At 52.9% G+C, this 26,971-nt stretch overlaps 2 protein-coding genes across 5 annotated transcripts in view; one reads left to right on the top strand and one right to left on the bottom strand.

The window, feature by feature from the left end:
- Positions 1-749: 749 nt before the first annotated feature.
- PLOD3 (procollagen-lysine,2-oxoglutarate 5-dioxygenase 3) lies at positions 750-19,032 on the top strand. Its single transcript, XM_077315801.1, has 19 exons — positions 750-933; positions 9,468-9,559; positions 10,032-10,168; positions 10,646-10,809; positions 11,104-11,216; positions 11,608-11,671; positions 11,905-12,002; positions 12,394-12,495; positions 12,721-12,852; positions 13,286-13,407; positions 14,045-14,149; positions 14,333-14,458; positions 14,735-14,876; positions 15,148-15,261; positions 15,901-15,966; positions 16,227-16,331; positions 16,597-16,743; positions 16,913-17,038; positions 17,527-19,032. Exons 1-19 carry the CDS (start codon positions 822-824, stop codon positions 17,680-17,682), a joined length of 2,223 nt encoding a protein of 740 aa, XP_077171916.1. The 5' UTR covers positions 750-821; the 3' UTR covers positions 17,683-19,032.
- Positions 19,033-19,390: 358 nt separating this feature from the next.
- ARHGEF15 (Rho guanine nucleotide exchange factor 15) overlaps positions 19,391-26,971 on the bottom strand; it is a 31,970-nt gene continuing 24,389 nt past the window's right edge. For 3 of the 4 annotated variants that reach the window (XM_077315797.1, XM_077315796.1, XM_077315798.1), the window contains exons 9-17: positions 26,134-26,263; positions 25,860-25,934; positions 25,191-25,283; positions 24,415-24,569; positions 24,065-24,178; positions 23,700-23,864; positions 22,937-23,022; positions 22,618-22,722; positions 19,391-21,723 (exon numbers count right to left, since the gene is read on the bottom strand). In XM_077315797.1, the coding sequence (XP_077171912.1) occupies positions 21,536-21,723; positions 22,618-22,722; positions 22,937-23,022; positions 23,700-23,864; positions 24,065-24,178; positions 24,415-24,569; positions 25,191-25,283; positions 25,860-25,934; positions 26,134-26,263 (1,111 nt within the window). In that variant the 3' untranslated portion in view covers positions 19,391-21,535. The remainder of the gene's footprint in view (positions 21,724-22,617; positions 22,723-22,936; positions 23,023-23,699; positions 23,865-24,064; positions 24,179-24,414; positions 24,570-25,190; positions 25,284-25,859; positions 25,935-26,133; positions 26,264-26,971) is intronic. The other variant, XM_077315800.1, reaches the window with a different exon arrangement.

Here is a 26,971-nt window from a genome sequence, read left to right as displayed (position 1 = left end):
TCCGGAGGCTTTTGGGATTTCCACCTTTTCATTTCTAAAAAAATGTTCGGAAGTGTCTGTAATGCACCCCACTGTTTTTTGTGGGGGTTTTTTGGAGGGTGATATTCTTGTGTGCTTAATGCGCCTTTGACTTTTACCCTGTTCCTTAATTTCCTGTCAATGCACTGCCTCCTAATGGCTTCCATTTCAAGGTCTGCACACGAACGCTCACCCCTTGAATAAAACTTGGTGGGTCTCCAAGGTACCCCCGGACTCCAATTTTTCTCCATCCCTTCAGTCCCCCTCTCTCCCTTCAGCTTTTCTTGGCAACGTGGCAGCAGCGGAAGCCCGACTCGTCCTTCCACCCCTTTCAACTACTTAATAGCGACTTCCACCCCCTTCCCCTCCCCTCCCCGCTTTCTTTCTCCATCCAGAACTTTCTAGGCGCCCGATTGGCCTGGAACGGGGGAACCCCTCGCGTTCCGATTGGCCAAGCCGCTGCTGGAACGTCCTTCCGATTGGGCGACGGCCAGGGCCGCTTTCCCACGGCTCCCATTGAAGAAAAGAGAGTGAAAGGATGAATGGCCTTGGGGGATTCTCTAGTCTGTCGTGACTCTTTTCTCCCGGAGGGAACTGGGGGGCTTTGGCGGGATGGGGAGGGCGGGGAAGCCCCCCCGCGGGGCCGGAGGGGAGTCGGGCGGGGGGAGAAGACTCTCCCCCTTCCCCTCCCGGCGGCTGGGCTGGCTCTAGGGAGGAGGAGGAGGAGGGGCCTCGGGCCGATCCACCCCCGCCGATCGCGAGAGCTAAAGCCACCCGGGCGGGACCCAGCGTCTGCCTGCACCATGGAGCGGCCGAGGAAGACCGGGGCCCGGGCAGCCTTCGCCGCCGTCGCGGCTCTGCTGCTGACCAGCCTGGCGGGGGGCGCCGCCAAGGAGAAAGAGGCGCTGGATCCCGGTAGAATCGCGCGGCGGGGGAGGGTGGCGGGCCGGCCCCGAGATCCACCCTCGATCTCCGAGGCGGGGAGCCCTGCAGGGGAAGGTGGGGGGAGGTCAGCAGATCCCGAGGTCCGTTTCAGGGATCCAGGAAGAGGGGACAGGGCCCGTTAGAAGAAGAAGAGTTGGTTTTTATACCCCGCTTTTTTTTGCCCGGAGGAGTCTCAAAGCGGCTTACAATCGCTTTCATTTGTTAGCGGCACCGGAGACGGGGTGAATCCAGTTGGTCCTCGGGAGAAGAGGATATTTGGCCTTTGTAGGGCGCTCCGTCGGTGTTCTCGCCGCACAACAGCCCTGCAAAGTAGAACGAGGCAACGTATTGTGGTGGGGGAGAGTGTCTGAGTAGGATCAGCAGAATTTGGGAAACAGGGGTTTGGATCCTGGCTCTGCCCTGATGACTTGAGGCTCTCTTACATTCAGCTTAGCCTGCCCTGCAGGGCTGTTGTGAGAATCAAGTGGAGACCAGGAGAAGGATGGGAGAGGCTTGGGGGTTCCGATTGGGGAGCATGGTGGAGAGGTCGGTATTAACATTCCCCCCCCCCACACACACACACACACTTGGAGAGGTGCCGGCTTGGTGTCCTGGTTAAGAGCGGCAGCTTCTAATCTGGAGAGCCGGGTTTGATTCCCCACTCCTCCTCCACCACCTACAGCCAGCTGGTTGACCTGGGCCAGTCATAGTTCTCTTAGAGTCCACAGTGCAGTTCTCTCAGAGCTCTCTCAGCCCCACCTCCCTCACAGGGCGTCTGTTGTGGGGAGAGGAAGGGAAAGGGGTTTGTAAGCTGCTCTGGGATTCCTACGGGTAGAGAAAAGCAGGGCTCCAGCTCTTCTCCTTCTGGACAGCTGGTGCTTTAAACACAGCCCGACCATGGTGCCTCAGGGCAGTAAAACTCATCTTGTCCATGTGAAAAATCAGTGAAAGAAAAAATAAACCACTTAAGGAGGGTCCCACACCATGCGGACGAGCGAAATGCCAGATCCTGCCAGCTGTGTTCACGTCCCCCAAAGCCAAACTCTCATGCCGTGAGACGAAACCAGATGTGGTATCTGACAGCACCTTCAAACCAAACCTGTCAGTAGATGTTTGCCCTGCCAAAGAAAACTTTTCTTTCACAATATAAATAAAAGCTGAAGGTGGCCAGTGGGGACCACTGCAAACAATTTGACCGAAGTCAGATGTGGCAGTGAAAGAGTTAAAGGCCTGATAGCTCAGTGGGGGGGGGGGCTCTGGGGTGCCCCTCTTCCTTGGGTGTCCTAAGCGCCTGCCTGTTTTGCTTCATGGCTAATCCCTTCTGTGAAAGAGCCGCTTTGTTCGAGAGCCGGATCTTTTTTGGCAGAGGCTGGATTTGAACCTGTGACCTCCCATATCACAACTCATCCTCAGCAGACTACCAGCTCACAAGACTCAAGACTGAGCTCAGAAGGACCCCAGTCAGCATTCAGAGCTCATTTTTCATCTCCTGCGGCAACCTTTTCCGTCTTCAAAGACACCTGTGTATTCGTCAGCCCTGACAAACCTGTTTTCTCTCCTCTTTGAGTGACTCCTGGGAGGTGCTGGGGGGGGAGGGCTGTGTTTTCAGGGTTGATCCTCTGCTTGGCATACAGAGGGTCTCAGGTTCAACTCCCGACACCTCCGGTTGAAAGGACTGCGTTAAAGGTCATGGGAAAGACTGCCACCCTGAGTAGACAATCACTGACCGACTAGATCCTGGCTATGCCCTGATGACTTGAGGCTACCCTGCAGGGCTGTTGTGAGGAACAAGTGGAGATGCGGAGAAGGATGGGAGAGGCTTGGGGGTTCCGATTGGGGAGTATGGTGGAGAGGTCGGTCTATTTCAGCATATTATTTATTTTCTATGCTGCCCCTCCCCAGTGCCGACATTAAGCACATTCCCCCCCAAAACCTGGGCCTCTCATGTGTCCTAATGCTGTCCCGCGCTTCCCCCAGTTGCCCCAAAGTCTCAGCCATGCTCCTGCTACCCTGAGTGCCAACTTCCAGCCAGGGGATCAGGACAGAATATCGGAGCGGACGAGCAAACGACGGCCCTTCAAAGAGGGCCGGTTCTGAACAAGTCTTCGGATTGGGCTTGCCGTTCATCCCGGAAGAGATTCGTCACGTCTCCCTTCAACCTGCCAGAGAAAGTCTAATTTCTGGGGACGGCGGAAAGTTTGATGCCATTCTGCCCCAGGACTGAGTCACTCTGCAATTTTCTCTCTCCGTTTTGCTCTTGTTTGCTGCAGGCGGTTTGGAGAAGTGTCTTGTTTTCATTTTTTTTAGGAAGTCTTGCGCCTTCCCCTTACTTGTAGGGGGGGAACAGAAAAGTTGCCGAGTTGGCAGCAGGGGAGAGTCAGCAAAAGTACGATCACCCTCCGTGCAGAATGACAGGTGACATTTTCCTAGGGCGGCAAGAATTGGGTGGCTAGATTGGACCGAGGCCTATCAAATGCTACCAGGGGGACTCTTCAGGAGGCTAGGCTGTTTGTGGCTTTGGGGAAACATATAGGATCCTTGTGGGAGGCTGGTGGTTGTGTGTGCTCTCACCTCGGAGTAGGAAGTCTTACACTCTTGTCAAGAGATCCCTGCTGGTCCGTGTAGTGTCCTGTTTCACCAAAGCAGCCAGCCAGCTCTTAGTCTTGGAGGGTCCGCAAACAGGACATAGTCTTGTGTGAGTCTTTCTCATAGTCTACGCAGCGGTCCTTCCAACTGGAGACAGTTGAACTGGGACCATCGGCATGCCAAGCAGAGGCTGTGCTACCGAACAACAGCTCCTTCCATTTGGCTGGGAGACGACCAGGGAATCCCCTGCAAGCTATCCTGACCTTCATAATATAAACCCAGCAGCTAGGTGGGTCTGTAATTCTGGTCTCAGGTATGGATCATTTACCGTTTCCATTGTGGAGAAAAAGACTTGGCTGCAGGGCCACAGGGGAAGAGGGCTCCAGGGATGCCTAAGGACAGGGATAGTTGAACTGCAGCCCTCCAGATGTCTATGGACTACAATTCCCATGAGCCCCTGCTAGCAGGGGCTCATGGGGATTGTAGTCCGTGGACATCTGGAGGGCCGCAGTTTGACTTACCCCTGCCTGAGGACATCAGCGGCCAAAATGAGCCTGGAAAATCTTTATTTTCCCCTAGATCAGGGGTGGCTGAATTGTGGCTTTCCATAGACTACAGTTCCCATGAGCTCCTGCCAGCACATAGGAATGAAGAGATCTCTGCAACATAATGGTGCGTCTCGACTTATAGTTTATCCTGCCTCCATTCCAACTTGCTGGCTGTCCAAATAAAATTGCACGTGGGACGCAGCCCACGGGCTGTATGCAGATTAGATTCCGTGTACACTTGGCTGTAACCCAGGCTGTTTGGTTGGGATGTTTGGGAACCAGGATCGTGGACTGTCCAGCTGGTGGAAATTTCTTTCCTGCGGCCTCTCCTCCAGTGTTTGTCTTACCCTTTGCCTCTGCTGGACGGACCGGGGTGAAGCAATCCAGCTGGACTGAGACGCAACTCTTCAGTGTACTTTCTCAATTTGACCCGTGGTTAGGGACGGGTCTGGCACCCTCCTTGAATATTCTGTTCAGCTTCTGCCTCTGATGAGGTCTGCAGAAGCTGCTGGGTGGGATTTCGGGTGGTTGGTGACTCCCGCTCTTGCGAAACATTTTGTGGATCGCGGAGACAGATGTCCATCTTTGGAGAAGAGTCGGCTCTCTACATATAGAAGACAAAGAAGGGCTGGGTTTTTAATACCCCCTTGTTTTGCAGCTGAAAGGCACCTTTCTCTTCTTCTCCCCACAAGAGCTGTGGAGCTGAGAGAGCTCAAAGAGAACGGAGACTGGCCCAAGGTCACCCAGGAGACCTCGTGTCTCTCAGCCCCTCCCCTAAAATGCACAGCACCCAACGTGGCCACCCTAAGCTCACACTGTACTGCCTGAGCTAGCCGGGCCCTGAAAAGGCTCCCTGAAAACAATTCAGCTTTCTGCAGCTTTAGGAAAGTCACAAGAGTATGCATCCTGTTAAGACATGCAGAGATCCTGTTTTAATAGGAGTCATTTCAGAAGAAGCCGGGGTAGATAGAAAGGAAAGGTGGGTCTCAGTCCCTAAGCTGACAGCTCTGATTCTGTTACGGATTGTGAGTTCAGGGGAAAGTTATCCGTTGCTGAGTCATTGGGAAAGAATTCGCTTTGTCTGGGTGCTGAGTTTCTGGCCTGCAGCAAGAAGACAAGAGCTGCTTTTTTAATACCCCGCTTTCCACTGCCCGGAGGTGTCCCGAAGCAGCTTATGAACACCTTTCCGTTCCTCTCCCTGCAGCAAGCACCCCGGTGAGGTAGGTGGGTCTGAGAGAGCTCGGAGAGAACTGCTCTGCGAGAACAGCCCTAAGAGAACAAAGATGGTGTCAGCTGACACTCCAAACTGAAAAGAATAAGGACCTGGCTTATCACCGCAGGGGAGGGATTTGCAACGGCAAGGTGCCAACACTGGAAAGGCCCCTGTTCCTTGTGGCTTCAAATGAGGGTCCAAAGGATTAGCTCAAAGTCACCCAGATGGCTGCCCATGGAGAAAGAGTGGGGAATCAAACCCAGTTCTCAGCTCTGCGCAGTCATGCTGTTCCCACTGTCCAAATCCTTCCCTCTGTGACTCCTTCAGGGTCATGCAAAACAGCTCTTCTCCTTCCTTCCTTCCTTCCTTCCTTCCTTCCTTCCTTCCTTCCTTCCTTCCTTCCTTCCTTCCTTCCTTCCTTCCTTCCTTCCTTCCTTCCTTTGCAAACGGGGAATTAAAAAAATCGCTGGCAATTTCTCGAAGCTCTGGCGTTGGGCTGGGGACGTGCCTGTAGACGGATTTTTGCTTGCAGATGGGGCGTGGCAGCCTGGAGAACGGCGCCAGGTGGATTGTGTCATTAGCTGCCGGGCCAGGCGGAGAGAGGAGAGAGTTTAGATGGATGAACTGCGGTCAGGCTTTGGGGGGGGACTCTCAAAGGACAGTCGATTTCAACGGAAAGCTGTGCTGAGTACAGGAATTCTGGCAGATGCAGGGGGCTGAGGGGTTCTGTAGGGAGAGACAGAGCTGGAAGGAGGCCAGTGTTAACGTTCACAATTGCTGGAAGCTCCAAGGCGCTTAACCTGGTCCCTCCAGATAGGAAGAGCTTGGTGGTGAGAGGTGGACACTTTGCACAAGCTCAGAGGCATACAAGGAGCCAGCTTGGTGTTGTGGTTAAGAGCAGTGGCCTCTAATCTGGAGAGCCAGGTTTGATTCCCCACTCCTCCACATGCAGCTGGCTGGGCGATCTTGGGTCTGTCACAGTCCTCTTGGAGTTCTCGTAGAGCAGTTCTTCCAGAGCTCTCTCAGCCTCCCCTACCTCACAGGGTCTCTGTTGTTGGGGAGAGGAAAGGGAAGGCGCTTTGAGACTCCTCCTCCAACTCTTCTTCCTCCTCGTATATACGTCCCAAAGCTGGGCCGAATATCCAAAATGGGATTGCCCGCCTCCAGGTGGGACCTGGCGATCTCCCGAAAATTACAACTGCTCCCCAGGCAATAAGAGATCTGTTCCCTTGGAGAAAACCTGCTTCGGAGGGTGGCCGTTATGGGCATCGCACCCTGCGGAGGGTAATTCAGTTCGCAAATGGTTTAGAACAGGGGTAGTCAACCTGTGGCCCTCCAGATGTTCATGGACTGCAATTCCCATGAGCCCCTGCTAGCAACCGCTGGCAGGGGCTCATGGGAATTGCAGTCCATGAACATTTGGAGGGCCACAGGTTGACTACCCCTGTTTTAGAAGACGTGTGAGAGGATCGTCTGAGCAGGCCTTGAGCGCTCCCAGGCTCTCTGGTTTCAGCAGCCTTGCCTTGCAGTACAGTCATGCCCGCAGGCGCCGTGCCAGGCTGCTGGGGCAGTGGAAGGGGAGAGAGAGAGACTCAGAGCAGGACTGTGCCGCCTCTCCACCCGCCCTCCCAGAAACGCTCCTGACTTCCCCGTCCATCCCCAGCCTCACTGGCAAGAAGGACGTTCCCGGACGTGTCAGGTGTCTCTGCCAGAGCAGCAGCCCTTGGCCTCCCCCCAAGACGGCATTCCTGCCCCATGAAAGGTCCATTGAAGAACCCGGTGCCCTACTGCCGCCCAGCCTTTCCGCTGCCCTTCAGAGCCAAGTGGAAAGACGAGCAGCGTCCGTTCAGGGAGGGGAAATAATCACAGCAGGAAGCCGCCCAGAATATCCCAGTCATTCTGCGGAGAAAGAGTCCCTGGAGCCCAGAGACTAGGAGGGATAATTTGAGCATCAAAGAGTAGCAGGAAGATCCCATGTCAGTCTCTTATTGGCCCTGGGCTGATTTGACTGTGAACAGGAGGCACCTTGAGACCCGGTGCGGTGTAGCAGGTAGAGCATCAGACAAGGATCGGAAAGACCCAGGTTCGAATCCCCTTTAGATTGGGTTCTCCGGGTTGTGAGGATAAAAACAGAGGCGAGGAGAACGGCGTAAGCTGCTTGTTGGCAGAGTTGGAATATGCAAAGGGGTCAAGCACTGGCTGCTTAAAGAAAAAAATAGTTCTATTCAGAGTAGAAGCTATGTTGGAAGTAAGAGAGGAAAGAGATTTTCCTAACTAACTGTTCTTCTGAAGGAAGTGTGCTCAGAGGAGCAGGAAGTCTCCAGCTGAGCTCACCAGCTGAATTTGAAAAATATTAGGAAGTTCCTAATGTGAATATGCAAATTACACACCTCCTCTGATGCCCCCTGATTCTTCATATGCTTTTTGAATCGTGCCCACTACAGATCTTGCATATCAGAACACTGCTTAGATTTTCAAGACTTTCAACCACACTGCTCTGTAGTTGTGAATTTCCTGCATTCTGCAGGGGGTTGGACTAAATGACCTTGAAGGTCCCATCCAACTCTATGATTCTATGAACCAGTCAAATGGGGCTCTCTGATGCAGGGAGCTTTGACTCTCCAAAGTCCATACCCCAAAACATCTTCTTTGTTCTTAAGGTGCTTCTGGACTTGAATCTAGCTGGGTCTGGAATTCTCATTCCCCAACAGCTCTGAATGCAGAAGGATTAATTCAGGACAGAAGGATTCTGCCTTGTGTCTGCAGAAACTTAGCCCTGTTAGACCTGTGAATTGTAGGACAGAAATCGTGGACCAAGGCCTTTCCAACAGCTGGCTCAGTTCGGACAGAGAGAGCCCTAGAGACAAGTGAGAACAGACACGTCGTCCTTGCCGAATGGCCCCCTTTCCAGCCAGCCCTGCAGCTGCGGATTCTGATGGGATGGTCCATGTGCATACAGCACCCCCACCTTGTCCTCCCCGAATCTGTGGCATCTGCACCATCACACAGTCTGCGAGGGAGGGGGGGGTCAAGGTGGGGAGATCCAGTGTTCTGATTCCCTCCGCCCTTTAGTAAGTCTCGACTCACAAGCGCCTGAAAGAGACCGCATCATGTTTGTTACTAAGGATGAAGAAGGAGAGCTGTGATGGTTGTATCCCGCTTGTTGCTACCCGGAGGAATCTCAAAGTGGCTCACGATCGCCTAGCCCTCCTCTCCCCACAACAGGCACCCTGTGGGGTAGGTGAGATGGAGAGAGCTCTGAGAGAACCGTGACTGGCCCAAGGTCACCCAGCTGGCTGCATGTGGAGGAGGAGTGCAGAATCAAACCCGGTTCTCCAGCTAGGAGCCCAATGCTCTTAACCAGGACGCCACGCTGGCTCTCGAGTCCAGGGAAGGGGTAGAGCACTCTGGCTTCCTTCGCTTGCCTTGCACGTAACAGGCACCTGAAAGATGTGCCCCTTTCCCTGCTCAGGTGCAGCCTGAATTCAGGCCCCAAACAAACATTCTCTGGCTAATTGAGCGCAAGGCATTTTTGTGCTTCTTGAACAGAGACCCTGTGTGTCTCCTCTCTCCCCTGGAGTCCTCCTGGGCCTTTCGCCCCCACCCGTGTGGGGTAGAGCCCCCCCTGCTTTTTAGATTAGTGCAGCAGCTGGCTGCCCGGAGGACAGAAGGGCATCTTTCAACCACCTCTGGCCAGGAATGCAATAGTTTGGTGTGGTGGGGAGTGATGACATGGAAGGTTGGATGGACGGGAGATGCTAAGGTTGGGTGTTATATGGAGGGCAGGCTTTAGGGTTCTAGACATTCCCCCCCTCCAGCATGGAGCGTGTAATCTGGGGCCAGAATAGAAGGATCCTGGAAGCTATCCTATTAAGGTTACCAACTCCAGCTGGAGAAATTCCTGTAGAATGAGCTTCATGGGGATTTGAAGCTGGGTCTTCTAAGTCTAAGATTTAAGCACAGAAAAGTCGGTGTGACAATCCCCCCTCCGGAATTACTCCGCACCCGTCAAAACTTTTTAGAGGCCTGGGTAACCAGGAGCCTGGGAGTTTTGTAGTTCTTCTGTTCCTAGCTTGGGAGCAGATGGAAAGATATCCATCATGTCTCTTTGTGAGCGTTAAGGTTTTACGGTCTTAATGTGGTGGGGGTTTCTTGTTGTTTTCTCTTTCTTTCTTTAGGAAAGTTGTTGGTCTTGACAGCGGCCACAGAGGAGACGGAGGGGTACCAGCGCTTCCTACGGACAGTGAAATACTTCAACTACACCGTCAAGGTACTATAAAGTCTCCTGTATTGTTACATATACCCAAGTAACAAAATTCAAATTTACTGTTTTGTTTTTAAGCTAGAAGCTCTCCCCCACTTTGCAGTCTGAAGTGGTATTATCCACTCAGGACTCTACCACCTCATCTAAAAAAATTGCTGCTGCCTCTACCACGTTGTCCACTCAGGACTGTACCACCTTACCTAAAGAGTTTGCTGCTAGGTAAAGGAGTATCAAGGTCTTTTTCTGCCTCTGCCACTTTGTCCGCTCAGGACCGTAACACGTTACCTAAAGAGCTTGCTGCTAGATACAAGAGTATCGGAATCAAGGTCTTTCTTTGCCTCTACCACTTTGTCTGCTCAGGACTCTACCACCTTGCCTATAGAGTTCTCACCTGGGCATTTGAGTGCCTGAATTGGGATATTTTTCTTTCTGGAATCCTCCTTCCCCACCTGCCTGACCCATTCCTCTGCTTCCTCAGACTCTTGGCCTAGGGGAGGACTGGAAGGGAGGAGATGTCGCCCGGACCGTCGGTGGAGGGCAGAAAGTCCGCTGGCTAAAGGCAGAAATGCAGAAACATGCCACCGAGGAAGACCTGATAGTCATGTTTGTGGACAGGTGAGACCCAGTGAGATCCATCTTGGGGAACGCAAGGCTTCACGACTGAAGGTTTTGGGTCCCTCAGGGGGGTTCTGTAGCCCTGCCACTGTGATTCAGGCTGCCAGGCAAGGGACATTCGGAGCCAGTTTTGCCATGGCCTTGCCACTTTGTCACGACCCTGTTAGTCCTCCCATGTCCAGATGGGCCATCTTGGTATAACAGCGAGGAGTGGCAGCTTCTAATCCAGCAAGCTGGGTTTGATTCCCCGCTTCCCCACATGCAGCCACCTGGGTGACCTTGGGCTAGTCACAGTCCTGATAGAGCTCTCCCCGAAGAGCAGTCATATCAGGGCTCACTCAGCCCCTCCTACCTCGCAGGGGCTCTGTTGTGGGGAGAGGAAGGGAAGCCGAGGGCATTTGCTTTCCCACTCCCCCAGAGAAAGGAAATGTCGGTTCTTGCACGCTAAGCCTGGTTTTTGGTCCGCCGTCTTCCCAGCTACGACGTCATCCTGGCCGGGAGCCCCGTTGAGCTTTTGCGGAAGTTCCAGAAATTCAAGAGCAACCTGGTCTTCTCGGCGGAAAGCTTCTGCTGGCCGGAGTGGTCGCTGGCGGAAAAGTACCCCCCTGTGGACGTGGGGAACCGGTTTCTCAACTCCGGAGGTAAAAAGTGGGGACGGGACTGTTAATTGTGCCAAAATAAATGGCGCCTAAGAGTGCAGTCCCAAGAAAGATGTCTAAGAAAGCTTTCAAAGCTTCTGTAAGATCTGGAATCCTGAGCATTTCGGCTTACCTTAGAACCAAAACATGATTCTCGATTTAGAGATTAAAATGAGAATGGGCACAACGACCAAACCACTAACCAAATCCCTGCTCCTCGGCATAGTGCAGGGGGTTGGACTAGATGACCCAGGAGGTCCCTTCTGACTCTATGACTCTATGATTATGTCCTGGCAGGATTCATTGGCTACGCTCCTGTCATCCACCGCATTGTCCAGCTGTGGAAGTACAAAGATGACGACGATGACCAACTCTTCTACACGCGCATTTACTTGGATCCTGCCCTGCGGGTGAGACTCTCAGTGGTGACATGATTGCTTTAGAGCTCCCTCTGCAGAAGACATACCTAGTGGCCAATCTGCATTTTTTCAAGTACGGTGTCTTTTTAGACCATTCTTTTTTAGGCTTCCTGCAGCTGGTTTTGGTTATTCTTGTTCTATTTATACCGGATGTGTTTATTTCCTCATCCGTATATCTGTTTTCTAAAAGCACTTGCTGTGTTCAAGTTTCGGATTGCAGTGTGCTTATCTAGAGAGGCGGGGTATTAATGAATGCCAGCGAGAGGCTCTTGGGGGTGTCTCTGCCTGAGTCTCTGCAACACATTGCAGGGAGGAGGACCAGTGGTCTGACTCAAAGACTTTGTGTTCTTAATTTCTGCTCTTTCCTCCTCTGTCTCTGTAGGAGAAGCACGGAATCACCCTGGATCACAAGTCAAAAATCTTCCAGAATCTAAATGGCGCCATTGGTGAGTGGTCAGTGTTGCTATCCAGAGTGAGGCAATGGAAAACCACCTCTGTTTGTGTTTTGCCTTGGAAACTCCACGGGGTCTCTGTAAGTTGGTTGCAATTACCAACCACTAGCCAGAAGAGGTTTATTAGGGAGGCCCTGGGAAGCAAAGTTTCTATTCCCTGCTTGAGCAGAGGGAACAAATCCATGAGACCAAGATTTTCACCCCATATCCTCCTTTTCTTCTGACAGATGAGGTCGTTCTGAAGTTCGAGCCGACCCGGGTGCGTGCCCGAAATGTCGCCTATGACACCCTACCTGTCGTCATTCATGGCAATGGCCCGACAAAGGTAACTGTTATATTTTAGTGGTGGGAGGGAGTTTCTGTTCAAATAAGCACTTTCTTCCTGGTTTTCCTATCTTCCTGATATCTTTGCAGCCGGTCTGTTACTGTGCTTCTGGTCTGTTGTTCTCCCGGAGGGAAATATTTAATGAAATAAAGATTCCTTCACATTGTATCTGGTGGACTTGTAACATCGTAGCGAAACATGTAACCCTCCCGTTGTGAGTTCCAAGTTCAATATTCTGTGCTTGAGAAATGGGTTTCTAGTCCTCACAATTTTAAAGGTTTCAGAGAAAGTGTCAGGCTCCAAAGAAGCGTGCGATCTAGCTTTGGAGCCTTCTGAAGAAGCCATTTATCTTGCTGACTTCCTGCTCCCCTGTCCCCCATTCGCTCCACAGTTGCAGCTGAACTATTTGGGTAACTACATCCCCAACGTCTGGACATACGAGGGGGGTTGTGAAGTGTGCGACACAGGACTCCTGGACCTATCAGGCTTGGCGGTGAGTTGTGGGGGGTGATGAAGGATTTGGAAAGAGGCCCAATTCAGTCTAAGGCATTTTCATGAATCTCGTGTGAGAAAGATGGATGGAAAATGCCCATAAATACATCCTTGCATAGACCAGGCCTTAGTTGTAGGGCTGGAGGTGTGGGGAGCTTAAAAGGGAGAAGAGAGTGCCCTGCTGGATAGCTTTTGGGGTGCCTTTATCCTTCCCTTCCCCCGACAGGATGAGTCTTATCCCCGCGTCCTCATTGGCGTGTTCATCGAGCGGCCGACTCCCTTCCTGCCTCAGTTCCTCCAGCGTCTCCTGACCTTCGATTACCCTTACTCTCGCCTCAGCCTCTTCATCCACAACCGGGTGAGTGGACCTTCCCTTCCTCGGCCTGGGAGACTCCCGCTGCCTCTGCTGATGTAAAGATCTCGTGTATTCGGAGATCCTAAGAGCAGCTGTGGCGCAGAGTGGTAAGGCAGCAGTCATGCAGTCTGAAGCTCTGACCATGAGGCTGGGAGTTCGATCCCAGCAGCCGGCTCAAGGTTGACTCAGCCTTCCATCCTTCCGAGGTCGGGGTAAACGGTGATGACTGGGGAAGGCACTGGCAAACCACCCCGTATGGAGTCTGCCATGAAAACGCTGGAGGGCGTCACCCCAAGGGTCAGACAGGACTCGGTGCTTGCACAGGGGATACCTTTACCTTTAAGAGCAACTGCTGGTCCGAGTGGGCGATACGTCCCTCGATGGGCTGGGGCTCCAATTCGGGCTGCAAGGGTGATGGGTCACAATTTATTCCCAGGAGGTGTATCACGAGCCGCACATCCAGGCCGAGTGGGAGCAGCTTGAGGGGGCTTTCGACGGCATCAAGTTTGTGGGGCCGGAGGAGGAAATGAGCGAGGGCGAGAGCAGAGATATGGCCATGTAAGTATTGAGGGGAAAGGAGGAAAGGGATGATGCTTAAACACAAAAGGAGGGGGGCTGGGGAGATCCTGTTAGTCTAGAATTGTCAACCTTCAGGTGACACCTGATCTTCCACGGTTCCAATTGATCTCCAGGTGGCCAAGATGGCTGCTTTCAGTGACAAACTCTATGGTATTATGCCCTGTGGACTTCTCTCCCCTCCCGAAATCCCTCCTTCTCCTGGCTCCGTCCCCCAATCCACATCTGGCGATTCTACATTGGTCCAATTATGGCAGGTGACCCTCAGGTAGTTGTGGCTCTCTCTCAAGGATGCTCACCGAATCAGTGGGCAGAAATTGGGTCCCAACGGGGGCACCATCGTCCTGGGGAGAAAAATTCAAAATGAAACAAAGTCCTCGTTTGCTAGCAGGAAGTTCAGACCATAGAGTTCCCTGGCGATTCCTGGGGCTACCTGGAGGCAAAACCAGTAGCTCTAGGAATCCCCTGGAACTCTATAGTCAGAACTTCCTGTGAGAATATAAGACCTTATTTTTTTCTCCAGGGGTGCTGCCCTCTTCTCAGCCTTCTGCCTAGTCACCGCCGGGCAACACTGGGGCTGGGTCTAACAAGATCTCCTCTCCTGCCCCCCTTGAAATAGGGATCTCTGTCGCCAGGACGCTGCCTGTGACTATTACTTCAGCCTGGATGCTGATGTGGTCGTGGTCAACCCCGAGATCCTGCAGATTCTTATCCAGGAGAACAAGTGAGTGGTTTAGTCCTGCCAACAGGGGACCAAGCTGGGCTTGGTGGGCAAGCGAAATTAAAGGGCCATTCTCTACGGGGGTTACTCAGCTGGGTTCCCTTCTGGGCTGTCGGGACGGCCTGCTCCAACCCCTGGCTCCTCGTTTTCGCCCCCCCAAAGTGACTCCTGTTTTATTTCTTGCAGGAAGGTGATCGCTCCCATGATGTCCCGGCATGGCAAGCTCTGGTCCAATTTCTGGGGGGCCCTGAGCCCCGAAGGCTACTACGCCCGCTCGGAGGACTACGTGGAACTGGTGCAGGGCAAGAGGGTGTGAGTCAGGACAGGGTAGGGGGGGTGGATGCTTCTCTACAGCAGGGGTGGCCACACTGTGGCTCTCCAGAGGTCCATGGACTACAATTCCCATGAGCCCCTTGGGCTCATGGGAATTGTAGTCCACGGACCTCTGGAGAGCCACAGTGTGGCCACCCCTGCTCCACAGCGACTGAGCTTTACTTTCCTATTTGTCTTCCAATTTGGTATTGTATCCGAACGCATACTGCATGCAGCTGGAACTGAGGCTCCTCTTGTCTCTTTTCCGCCCTGCAGAGGGGTGTGGAACGTCCCGTACATCTCCCAGGCTTACTTGCTAAGGGGGGAAACATTACGCAGCGAACTGGTCCAGCAGAACGTCTTCTCTCTGGATGACACGGACCCGGATATGGCTTTTTGCAAGAGCGTGCGGGAAAAGGTGAGAAGCCGTGTCCATGAGAGGTCCATGCCCTGAAAAAGATCCTTAACTCTGCAACTTTGGTAGGCAGAGACATGACCAAATCCTCTGTCCTTCTTTGCCTCGTCTGTTCTTCTAGCCCACAATAGCTACCTGTTTTGACTACAGGAAGGACAAGAGGCCTTAAAAAATTTTTTTTTGAAGCATCAACTGTTGACCATTATTGAATTCTGGGCTGCAGTGTGTTTCTCTTATTTCCCTCCCCTCCTTTCATCTCTCTCTTCCTTTCCAGGGTATCTTTCTTCACATCAGCAACCGGGACGAGTTTGGGCGCCTCCTTTCCACCGCCGGCTTCAACACATCCCGTTTGCATCCAGAGCTATGGCAGATAATGGAGAACCCTCTGGTAAGTAGCAGGCTCATGGGATCATCCAGGATGGGTATGAGGACCCCCTCAAAAAACGGCATTTCCCCACCGTGCTTGCATCGCAAACCTAGCGGGGTTTCCCTAAATCAGCTCTGGGTTATTAAGCTGTCGTAAAATAAAGTTATTTTCCTTTTGAAGACAGTTGTTTAAAAGTGTTTCTCGTGCTCCTAGCGGCTTGCTCAGAGGAAAAACAGAGAGGAGGTGGGAGTCGAGAGCTTTTCCTGGAGGCCAAACTGTGGGTAAACAAGACAGGCTGAAGCTCGGTTTGGTGAGGGCAGAACCGGACAGGAGCACTAGGGGGAAGAAGGAACACACACTCCCAAAACCCCTGCCCTAACAGGGCCGTATCCTGACTCCTTGACCCCTCTGTCTTCAAACACTTTCTGTTGAGCAACCCCGTTCTGCTGCATTTTCAGGAATCTGGCCTCTTCAAGCTTACTGGTTCTATGATGTGATAAGAACTGGGTAGGAAACATCTGTTTCCCACTCCCTCCAAATCCAGAATCTCAGGCGTACATTTTCTTGAACACCTTTAATTTTTTTTTGGCATCTAGAGGACTAGGAATTTGTACAATGGATGTTTTCGAGAGTTTTGTGACTCTTTTGCCCTTTGCTCAGGACTGGCAGGAGAAATACATCCACGAGAATTACTCCCAGGTGCTGGAGGGGAAGCAGTATGTGCAGGTGAGGCCCCTGGTTGCCAGCTTTAGATTGGGCCATTCCTGAAGGCTTTTGGGAGGGGGTGAGATCTAATGGCCCACTGTCCAAAGCAGCCATGTTCTCCAGGGGAACCGATCTTGGTTGCCTGGAGACCAGTTGTAATTCGGGGAGATCTCCGAGCGCCCGTTGGAGGTTAGCAAGCCTTGTTCTTTGTGCAATGCGGAGCTCTCTCCCTCTCTTCCGTGATCTTGCTCCTCCATTCCCAACCCTTCCTCCCACTGCAGCCGTGTCCTGATGTTTATTGGTTCCCGGTGTTCACCGACCAGATGTGCGACGAGCTGGTGGAAGAGGCCGAGAACTTCGGCCAGTGGTCTGGGGGGAAACACGAGGTGAGCGCGATGCAGGCGTGGATCAAATAAACACAAGCAGCTGTCTTACGAACGTGGCAGGAGTATTTTAGGCCGACGATTTCTCCCCCAGCTTGGGCTGGTTATGCCTGGGCGTGTACAGAGGAATTAATTTATTTAGGGCCTTTGTGTGCCTCCAGAATCCAGTTGCAGGTGGCTAGCGGATGAATAGATCTACTCCATGGGGCCAGGATGCCTTTAAGGGCCCTTCCACCAGACTGCTTTTCCAAGTCGCTCTCTGTTCCAGGACACCCGACTGGCCGGCGGCTACGAGAACGTCCCGACTGTCGATATCCACATGAATCAAATAAACTTTGAGAAGGAGTGGCTCCAATTCCTACAGGAATACATCGCGCCTGTCACAGAGAAGCTGTATCCTGGCTACTACACCAAGGTACTTGCCCCAGGCAGGGGGAGCTGAGAAACCTCCAGCAGGATGGGGGAGGGGTGGAAAGGTTGGGCCACCAAAGCCCAGTTCTCATAGATGATGATGTTATCCGTTCAGTCGTATCCGACCCTCGGCTGCATGATAAATAATAGTTATAACCTTTCTGACACTTCAGGCGCGGGCGATCATGAACTTCATGGTCCGGTACCGTCCCGACGAGCAGCCCTTCCTCCGCCCTCACCACGATTCGTCCACGTTCACCATCAATGTCGCTCTCAACCATAAAGGAGTCGACTACGAGGTGAGCGTCACCTTGAGAGGGCGCCGAAAATCACTGGAATGGAGGCGGGTGGAGGGAGACACGAGAGGAACAGCCGTGGAGGGGGTCCGTCATGTTTCCAGATGACTGTTTATTCTTTCATGAAACGAGGCAGGAGGGCTTCTGATCTGGCAAGCCGGGTTTGATTCCCCGCTCCTCCACACGGAGCCCGCTGGGCGACCTTTGGCCAGTCACAGTCCTGATAGCGCTCTCTCAGGGTGTCTGTGGTGGTTAGAGGAAGGGATGGCGCTGGTAAGCCGCTTTGAGACTCCTTGGGGTAGAGAAAAGCAGGGTATATAAACCAACTCTTCTTCTTCTTCTTTCTGTGGATCCTCAGAACAAGTTTTTAAAAGATGGTTTAAAAAAAAATACCGTTCCGCAAAAAGAAATCCATCCCTTCCGCAGCCCCAGGGGCGCACGAGCCCATCCAAGGGACTGACGGGTCTCTTCCTTTCCGTGTCCCCCTACAGGGTGGAGGCTGCCGGTTCATCCGCTACAATTGCACCGTGGAGTCCCCCCGCAAGGGGTGGAGCTTGATGCACCCCGGACGCCTCACTCACTACCACGAAGGACTGCCCACGACCAGAGGCACCCGCTACATCATGGTCTCTTTTGTGGACCCCTAATTGCCCGCCTGGCGTCCTTCTCGGTCCTGGGGCGCAGGAGGGGCCGCGACGGCCGAAGCACTGAAAGCCAAAGACTTCCGGGAGGGCAGAAGAGGTCCCCTCCCTCTCCCCACTGCCACTTCCCATAGTGCCTTCGAAAGGGAGAAAGACACACAAGCCACCTGCCCGGCACGGACGGACACAGCCTTGCCTCGAGCAGAACTAAGGTTGCCACTATGGGCCGGAGCTGTCGCTGCCTTCTGACAGCTCAACCAAAGCTGGAACCCGGCACCGCGATCAAGCCTGTTCTATTCCGGTCGCTTCTCTTCTGTGGATCCACAACAACCACTTCTCCGAACAGCAATTCCCCCTGTGGCCCAGGCAGGTGGTTTCTCAAGCTTGCCATCCCCCAGCTGCCCCGAGGTCTCGTGCAGTCTTATAACTCTCCCAAAGTCACCCAGCTAGCTTTATGGTAGAATAGAGAGTTGAACATGCCTCTTCCCCCCCCTTCCCCCGGTTTCCTCATAAATCTCAGTGCCTCTCTGTTTTAGGGAACTGAAGAAGGGAAAGAGAGCTAAGGGGGAGCAGCAGCCCAGAGGGAAAGTATATAAGTAACAGCAGGTGATTCGTGGTGATTCCTAGAGCTACCCAGAAGCATACCGCCAGGTCTTGTCTATTTACAGGAAGTTCTGACCATAGAGTTTGTGGTGATTCCTAGAGCTACCCAGAAGCGCACCACAAAGTCTTGTCTATTTGCAGGGCGTTCTTACCGTAGGGTTCATGGTGATTCCTAGAGCTACCCAGAAGCATGCTACAAGGTCTTGGCTATTTACAGGACGTTTTGACCATAGAGTTCATGGTGATTCCTAGAAGTACTCGAAGGTATTACTGGATAGCTCTAGGAATTGCCAGGAACTCTACGGTCAGAACTACCCTTTAAGTAAATGAAGTCAAAACCAGGCTGATCCACTGCCTGTTTCTTCTGGGCGAGGGAACTATACCCACTTATGTCCTCCTGATTTTTTAAACATTCTAATGTGGGCGGGCAGCTACTACACACCTGCCAGACACAGGGCCAGAAAGGCTGCCCCAAAGCACTACTCAAAGTGTAAATGATGCCTCCACGACAGGAGCAGAGAGGCTTTGAGATGCCTCTGCCTCCTTTGGTGTGGTTGACCCAAGAATAACCCAGAAGCAGCATGGAGTTCTACCACAAGAACCTCCCATAATCCTTTGGGTTTTCAGCCCACGGTCTGGTCTGGCTGGCAGGACACACACGTTGCGCCCGCAGCAGCTTCCTATCTCAAGCGCGTGTTAAATTATTGCCAGTGCTGTTCCGCAGCCCACGAAATAAATGCACATTTTATACAAGCCTGTTTCTGGGTCGAGAGGCAGAACGGAGAGGAAGAGTTAATAGTTCCGAGCAAAGCATATGTCTTGCGCCTCTAAAAGAAGCCGCTGGTTAAAGATTTGGGAGCGGGAGGCAAAGTGGAAGGGTTTTCTCAACCGGTTTCTCGATCGCCTTATCCTGTCTGTTCTTGAAAGGGCAGGAGTTACGCAGTTCAACCTCTCCCGCCAAAGCTGAAGAATCAGGTCCATTTGGCAAGCTAACACCATAACTGGCTTCTTTTTAGAATGTAGGCAGATTGGGTGCCTGTGAGGCATCCAAAGAGGAGAGAAATGGCTATGAAATTCTCTCCTTCGTCATTTCAGTCTGCTCTGCATTCACTCATAGGTCTTTTCCCCTCTTAAACCTTGAGCTGACTCTCAGTCGCTTTCAATATTCCCTGCCTCCAGGAGCATACTCGGGTTTTAGGGTGAAACATGTGGGAGGCCGTGAACATCTTCGGACAACAGCAGGTAGCAGGCCTCGGCACCCCAAATATTATTTCAGCAACGTCGTAAGTGGTACCTTCTGAAGAATTAGAATTAGCATCAATCCACTAAGGTTTCCATTATCTTGACCCAATTATTTTGGAAAAACAGACAAGCCGTCCGTTCGTTCGCTTGTGTTTTTGTTTTTTTTTCTCTATCAAAACAAAAAGACATGACAATCCAGGCAAATATGATACAGAATAAATTAAATACTTTTTTTTCTCTCCGCCCTTTCGGAGGCTACCGATGCTCGGGAGTGGTCCCCAGGGCGGGTGCTGAATCTCTTTCACTGCACTGGGCGCTCGAAGAGCACAACATTAATAAATACAAACTGGTCCGTGGTCACGGGAGAGGGGGAAACGCCTTCCCTGCAGAGGTCTCAGGGTGCCCCATCCAGGCTAGCATGGGGGGAGGGAATCTGTGGGAGCAGTGGGCCGGACGCCAGCGCCGGAGGGTAGAGAACAAACCCACTCTGGGCTCTATGGGTGGACTGAGCCAGTGACCCTTTTGGGGAACCGGGGGCTAAGAGGAGGCAGTCACAAGTTGGAAAAGAGCTTCCCCACTGAGGTAGACAGGGCCAGGGGCCTGTGAAATGCTGGCAGAGACAGTGCCGAGCCGGGCCCACCTAAAGGCAAGGAAAGGTAACAGTACATCTCCTATATTGATAATACACAAGAGGGGATCGCAATGCAGCATCCCCAGGCTGCTTACGGGGACTGAGAGGAGGAGGAGTTGGCACACGAAGCAGTGAAGAGCAACCCTGGAGGGGGCAGGGACAAAAATCCCTATAAGATCTTCAAGCAGCGTCGAGCTCACAGCTTTGGCATGGTGCACGAGGAATGGATTGTGTTTGCATGCGGGCACACACCCTCATAGCACCTTGTATTGCAGGCGGTGTATGAGGCAGGTGGTGCACACAGTTGCATGTTCTGACCTGTGTGGAAAAAAGGATCGAGGGGGCGGGGGAGAAATCACACTGGTCCTTACAAAACGCTGATCTCTCTTGTGACATCAGATGCATTCAGGACTGGACTCACTGGGAAACGTCCCTGTGTCTGCAGCCCTGAGAGCCACCGGCAGCCAGGAAGCAGCAATGCAGGGGCCGTTTGGGTCACGTCTGGCCAGGTGTGGGCTTCCCCCAGGATCAGTGCAGCTGGCTGGATCTGACCCTGGTGACCCCTGGTACCGCTGCAGCATTCCTCTGATTTTGTCATTAATCTCTCAAGAAATTTCTCCCTGGGTACATCGTTGGCAAACGGGCGCACATGTACCCGTTCCTCCTTCACATGAGGAAAGGCAATCGCTTGCTAAGTGTGTCAATCACCCACCCCCTCTCCCCATGCCAAACACAGGACAGGAAACGAACCGGAGCTCCGGCACTGCGGAAGTGCGTCAGAAGTAAAAGCCAGATCCCTTCCGCCCTTCTGTTGTCTTACCTCTGCCCTCCAAACCTGGCAATGACATTGCACCAGAGACAATCTTCACACCCCCTCCCCACAAGCAGCTTAGCTGTACTGGGTCAGCCCCACGGTTTCCCTGCCCCACACGCCCAGTCAGGAAGCCCATTGTTATTCTTGAGTCCTGAGATCCTTCCCAAGAGGGGCAGCATCTATGGATTCTGGACTAGTCCTCAGGCATAGCCGAGCCCTTAGAAGTTTTGAGTGCAGTGCAGTAGAGCTGGAGATGCTAGACAGTCCCTCTCCATCTTGTGGCAACGATATGTAGAAGAGACATTCATTTGGAGGCCTCCCTCTGGCACCTCCGGTGGCCTGTTCACGGAATTACAGTCACTATCGTCTTTGGTCAGGGAGGCAACGTCGCCCTACCTCCCTCTAGAGGCCTCCCGTCAACATTACAAGCCCGTTCGCTGCGGCTGCTCTCTCCGACATCTCCCGCTGGCAAGATTCCCGCATCCAGATGCACAGCCTTCAGAGGCGCATGCGTAAACAGGCATCTCCGGCGCTCCCGACGGTCGTTCTGTGCCACCTTACTTGCGGTCTCACGCAGAACTGTACCTGCCCTTGCCGTAGCTGGAGCGCGTCAGCTGCAGCTGGCGGGCGGCCTGCAGGACGCGGTATCTCTCGCGGAGGTTGCGCCTCCTCACGTGCTCGTTCGTGATCTCCTGCACGTAGCGCGAGGGGAACCAGCCCTTCTTGCCGTCGGCTAAACGGAGACCCTCATACCAGCCTGCGGACGGAGAGAGGGGAGGGGGCCGTTAACGCTTCCCTACTTAAATCCTTCCTCCGTTGTCAGATCACTGGACGGTCTCACAGGTGATATTTTGCTGTTTGTATTATACATAATGCAACGCGATGATGTCACCTGGAAGTGATGTCAGCGCGCAGGAGTTGCTCAGTGTGTGTGACACTCCGGTTTGGAGGCAAAACTCTATGGTTTGAAGCAAATTCTACCATAGGGCTTTCCCCAAAAGCCAGAGCATCACTCCCTGACATCTTTGATGTGTCAGTGTCACTTCTGAATATTGGGATATTGGAAAGCTCCTGGAAATTGCCCCCCCCCAACCCTCCCCTCTGCCCCACAGGTGGATCTCCCCTCTGCTCTTACAGTTCCCATTTCTGAAAAAGTTTCAGAGGACAACCGTATTGTTCTGCAACAGAACAGCCAGGTTTGAGTTCAGTAGTACCTTCGAGCCGCACGGGAGTCTCGGGGCATGATCTTTTCAGACTCAAAGCTCCCCTGAGAGCCCGCTTGGTGTAGTGGTTCATCTAATCTGGAGAACCGGGTTTGGTTCCCTACTTCACCTCCACGTGCAGCCAGCTGGGTGACCTTGAGCCAGGCACAGTTCTCTCAGGGCTCCCTCAGCCTCACCTACCTCACAGGCTGTCTGCTGTGGGGAGAGGAAGGGAAGGCGATCGTCAGCCGCTTTGAGACTCCTCCGGGCAGGGAAAAGCGGGGCAAAGAAAAACAGCTCTCCTTCATTGGACACAGCAGAGTAGAAGGGGAGATCTAATCCTTTTGTCCTTTTATTCACCCTGTTACCCTTTTCGTTCCGCAAAGGATCTCCTAACGTTTCTGCTTTGACGTGAAACCGGCCTGGGCTTCATCGGAGCACTCACTCACCCTCGTTGGTCTTACGCAGGACGTTGACGATGTCCGTGGGTTCGAGGCTGAGCTCGTCCGCCTGGGCAGCTACATAGGCCTCGATGCACTGGACTTGAGGGCAGTCTGGGGGAAGTGGAGAGGCACGAAAAGACATCAACGTTAGTTACAGGAATACTATTTTCCCTGCCCTCCCAAGCAGCCATTTTCTCCAGAGGAACAGATCTCTGCAGCCTGTCCACCTGGGAGGGCCTCCGGATCCCACGTGAAGGTCAGCAGCTCTCTCCGCAGTACCGATACAGTGGCAGGAAGGAGGGAGGGAGGGAACCGAGGGTCTCACCCCAGTCCTCATAGATGGTCTCCTGCTTGCTGTTGGGTTGAGATTCGTGGGAGGGGAAGGCACCCATCCAGCGATGCATGTCAGATCTGAAACCAAAGGCATAAACCAGGGAGGTCTGCAGGGGAGGAAGCCTCCCGGTGCCCGAATAAGGAGCTGGATCAATATATAAGGAGCTAAAGGACTGCAGCGGGAAAATGCCCCCCACGCCTGAACCAGAAGACATGATAAGCCTTAGCTACGGCCAGTCAAAGGTGAAAACACTGAGTTGAAAAATGATAAGCCAATTCCCAGAGCCTCTTGTGGTGCAGAGTGGTAAGGCAGCCATCTGAAAGCTTTGCCCATGAGGCTGGGAGTTCAATCCCAGCAGCCGGCTCAAGGTTGACTCAGCCTTCCATTCTTCCGAGGTGGGTAAAATGAATACCCAGCTTGCTTGCTGGGGGGTAAACGGTAATGACTGGGGAAGGCACTGGCAAACCACCCTGTATTGAGTCTCCCATGAAAACGCTGGAGGGCGTCACCCCAAGGGTCAGACATGACTCGGTGCTTGCACAGGGGATACCTTTACCTTTACCTTTAAGCCAATTCCCACTGGAACTTTTCTCGGAGAATTCCTCGCACAACAACGCAGCTCTTTGGCGCTCTGTGTGTGTGTGTGCGTGTGTAGAGGGGGGGGGGAGCCCACCCTGTTGACTCCCTCCATGGCACCTGTTCCCTTCGGGAGGCTCTCCCTTTCAATCTCCGCAGCTCTGACCCAACCACTCACTGTGTCGGGGCTCGGCAAAGGTGGTCGATGCTCCGGCCTTGGTGGTTCTCCAGAAGGGTCAGGTAGAAGCTGTTTTCGGCACCGTTGCCCAGAGGCATGTCCCCGCAGCCCTGGGCCTGGACGAGCGAGCGGTGGGCGTAATCCACCACAACAAAGCGTTCGGAACTGATGGGAGGAGGAGAAGGCAACAGAATTGGGACGGAATCCGGAATCCGTTCGCCGCACATATAACATTAGAAACGCTAGGTCCCAGCTTAGCGGCAGCCCAGAGACCGAAATATTTTGGAAGGGAGGAGCTTTTGGGGGTCAAGGCCCCCTTTATCGGATAAGTCTGTCCCAGAATTTTGAGTCTCAAAAGTCCCTACCTCCAAAACTCTGGTTCTCTACGTTGCCATTGAGGAAGAGCTGTTTTTATACCCCACTTTTCACTACCCAAGGGAGTTCCAAAGCGGCTTACAAACACCTTGCCTTTCGTCTCCCTGCAACAAGACCCCCTGTGAGGAAGGCGGGGCTGAGAGAGCTCTGCGAGAACAGCTCCGCGAGAACAGCCCTATGGCCGGCCCAGGGTCACCCAGCTGGCAGCACGTGGAGGAGGAGTGAGGAATCGAACCCGTATCTCCAGGACTCCACCCTGGCTCTCACATGGAGATCGTGGCGAGGGAGCTCCCAGCGCACGTCCCGCCCAGCCCGTTCGGCATGAGGAGCCGCTGCTCACCTCTTCCGCTGGGTGATGAGGAGGAGGTCGTTGAAGAGGAAGAGGTACAGAGGGACCAGCTTGGGCTTGTTGCCGAAGATTGTACCTCGATGCACCACCTCCAACAGCTCGCCCTGTTTCAGCAGCTGCCGACTCTGGGAGATGATGGGCACAGCCTGGAGGGCGGAGAACAGCCAAGGAGAGGAGTCAGAGAGGGACTCCCTGCCCCCCCCCAAAGGGTCATCTCTTCTTGCCTTCAGTAATGCAAAAGCAGTCTGGAACGCATCAACCCTAAGTCACCCAAGCTCACTGTGTGCCTTGAAACAAAGAAGAGCTGGTTTTTATACCCCGCTTTTTACTGCCTGAAGGAGTTTCAAAGCGGCTTATTTATTTATTTATTTTTATATGTATATACCGCCCTCCCCGAAGGCTTACAATCGCCTTCCCTTCCTCTCTCCGCAACAGGCACCCTGTGAGGGAGCTGGGGCTGAGAGTGCTCTGAGAGAACTATCTAGGCAGATCTATCAGGACTGTGACTAGCCCAAGGTGTGGTGGAGCACAGGATCAAACCTGGCCTTCCAGATTAGAGGCCACAGCTCCTAACTACCATGCCAAGCTGGGAGAAAAACAGATGTTCCCCGTGAGAAAACAGCTTCCTTAACATGCTGCTGCTTGGTTGCTCAATTCAGGAAGTAACGTTTTAATTTGCCCGGAGCAACAAGCAGGGAAAGGGGGAACGTGGCCCAGGCAAGTTGGAGCGAACGCAGAGAAGGAAAGGCGCGGGGCCAGATCCTGACCTTCAGCTTGTCGAACTCGATCTTGCTGGCGATGTGGATCAGCTCTTCCATGTGACGCATGCGCCCCACCTCTGAGTTGCATTCCTCTATGATCTGGATCCAAGAGGGGAGAGAAGAGGGAGGAGAATCAAAAACTTGGCTGCTTTGCAGCTATGGAAGGAGCCCTGTGGTGTTTACACATCATTGTTTCTAATAACTAAGCACTGGTCCCTCTGAAAATCTGTAAAGTGGGGTCTGCCGTGGCTACAGTTTTTGGCTTGCAATTGCAGTTTTGCAGTAGAGTTACTGCAGGGGTAGTCAACCTGTGGTCCTCCAGATGTCCATGGACTACAATTCCCATGAGCCCCTGCCAGCAAACGCTGGCAGGGGCTCATGGGAATTGTAGTCCATGGACATCTGGAGGACCACAGGTTGACTACCCCTGCTCTAGTGGACCGGTCAAGGAGAAAAATGACACATAACTGCTTAGAAATAAATACATAACTTTATGTGCAATGGGAAAAATACATCCTGGCATTCGCGTGCAATGACTACAAATGCCCAGGGTCAGGGGGAGAAAAGGTGGCAGGAGAGAAACCAGAGCCCGATGGGCAGTAAGATTTTCCCTTCTCCTGGCCATAATCCCTTTCTCGTGATTCTAAGAACCGTCGCTGTTCTCTTCAGGCTCACCCTGGAAACGGAGGACAAAGCTTTCATGGCGTTCTGCTCTCGCAAAGAGCCTTCCTCCGTCCGACGCAGGACGTTCTGGGAGAGAGAAAAAAATTGGATGGGGAAGGCAGCAAAAGCAACCCTCCATAAGGCACAAAGCCCGTGGGTTCCGGTTGTCGGACTGGGGCTCCTGCTTTGTGCCACGCTCCGAGCAAGATCCCCGACCCCGTGGAACTGGAACTGAACCGAGGAGCTCGACACGGCCAAGGCGAGGAGACGAGGGCTTCTCTCCCACCTCAATTAGCATCTTGATGCGGGTGATCCTCTGGAAAGGCAGCAGGAGGAAGGACATGAAGGGGAGACGCTGGCACTCCGGCAGTTCCTGCAGACGAGTCACGACGACAGCAAATTGGGGGTTCTTCTCCCTGCGAGGGAAGGGAGGAGACGGACGGAGTCAGCAAGGGGCGCTTGGGCAGATGTGGGAGATCCGCAAGGGACATTGCTAGGCAGACCAGGTTTCCAGCTCTCTGGGGCCGGCCGTAGCCAGGCAAAGGAAGCTAAGCTAGGTAGGCCAAAGGCCGGACTTATGATCAGGTGGGGCTTCATAGGCCAATAAACCAGTGTAATCTAGCTTCTATCTGGCCTCACCCAAGCCACATGCTACCATCTGCTAGTCATGCGGGAGGGCTAGGCCTTGGCCAGTCTGACTTGAAATGTGATAAGAGATCACCAGTTCTTAGATAGCCCATGCTAGGTTTTTAACCTGAAGTTGCTTCCTCCTGTTTTAATTGTATTTTAAATTGCCTTATCTACATTTTGAATTTTGAGTATTACTATGCTATGTTGCATACCGCCAGGATGGGTGGTGTAAAAATCCATTAAACAAATAAACAAACAAACAAGTAAATAAAAAATAATCAGTTCTGTGCCCAACTTCTGTGAAGCATATTTATTTACTTACTTGAATGTTTATCCTATTTGTTTATATTCCGTCCTTTATATTCGGCCCTTCCCCGAAGATTCAGGGCAGATGGCACCCATTAAAAACACACAACTTTAATACAGATAATAGAAACCCAGAGAATCTTAAATATTAAAATTCTAGAAATTCTAAAAATTTTAACGATTAGTTG

Source organism: Paroedura picta, chromosome 16 (genome assembly GCF_049243985.1).
Source record: "Paroedura picta isolate Pp20150507F chromosome 16, Ppicta_v3.0, whole genome shotgun sequence".
Lineage (NCBI taxonomy): Eukaryota > Metazoa > Chordata > Lepidosauria > Squamata > Gekkonidae > Paroedura > Paroedura picta.
This window is presented reverse-complemented; position numbering and strand designations above follow the sequence as displayed.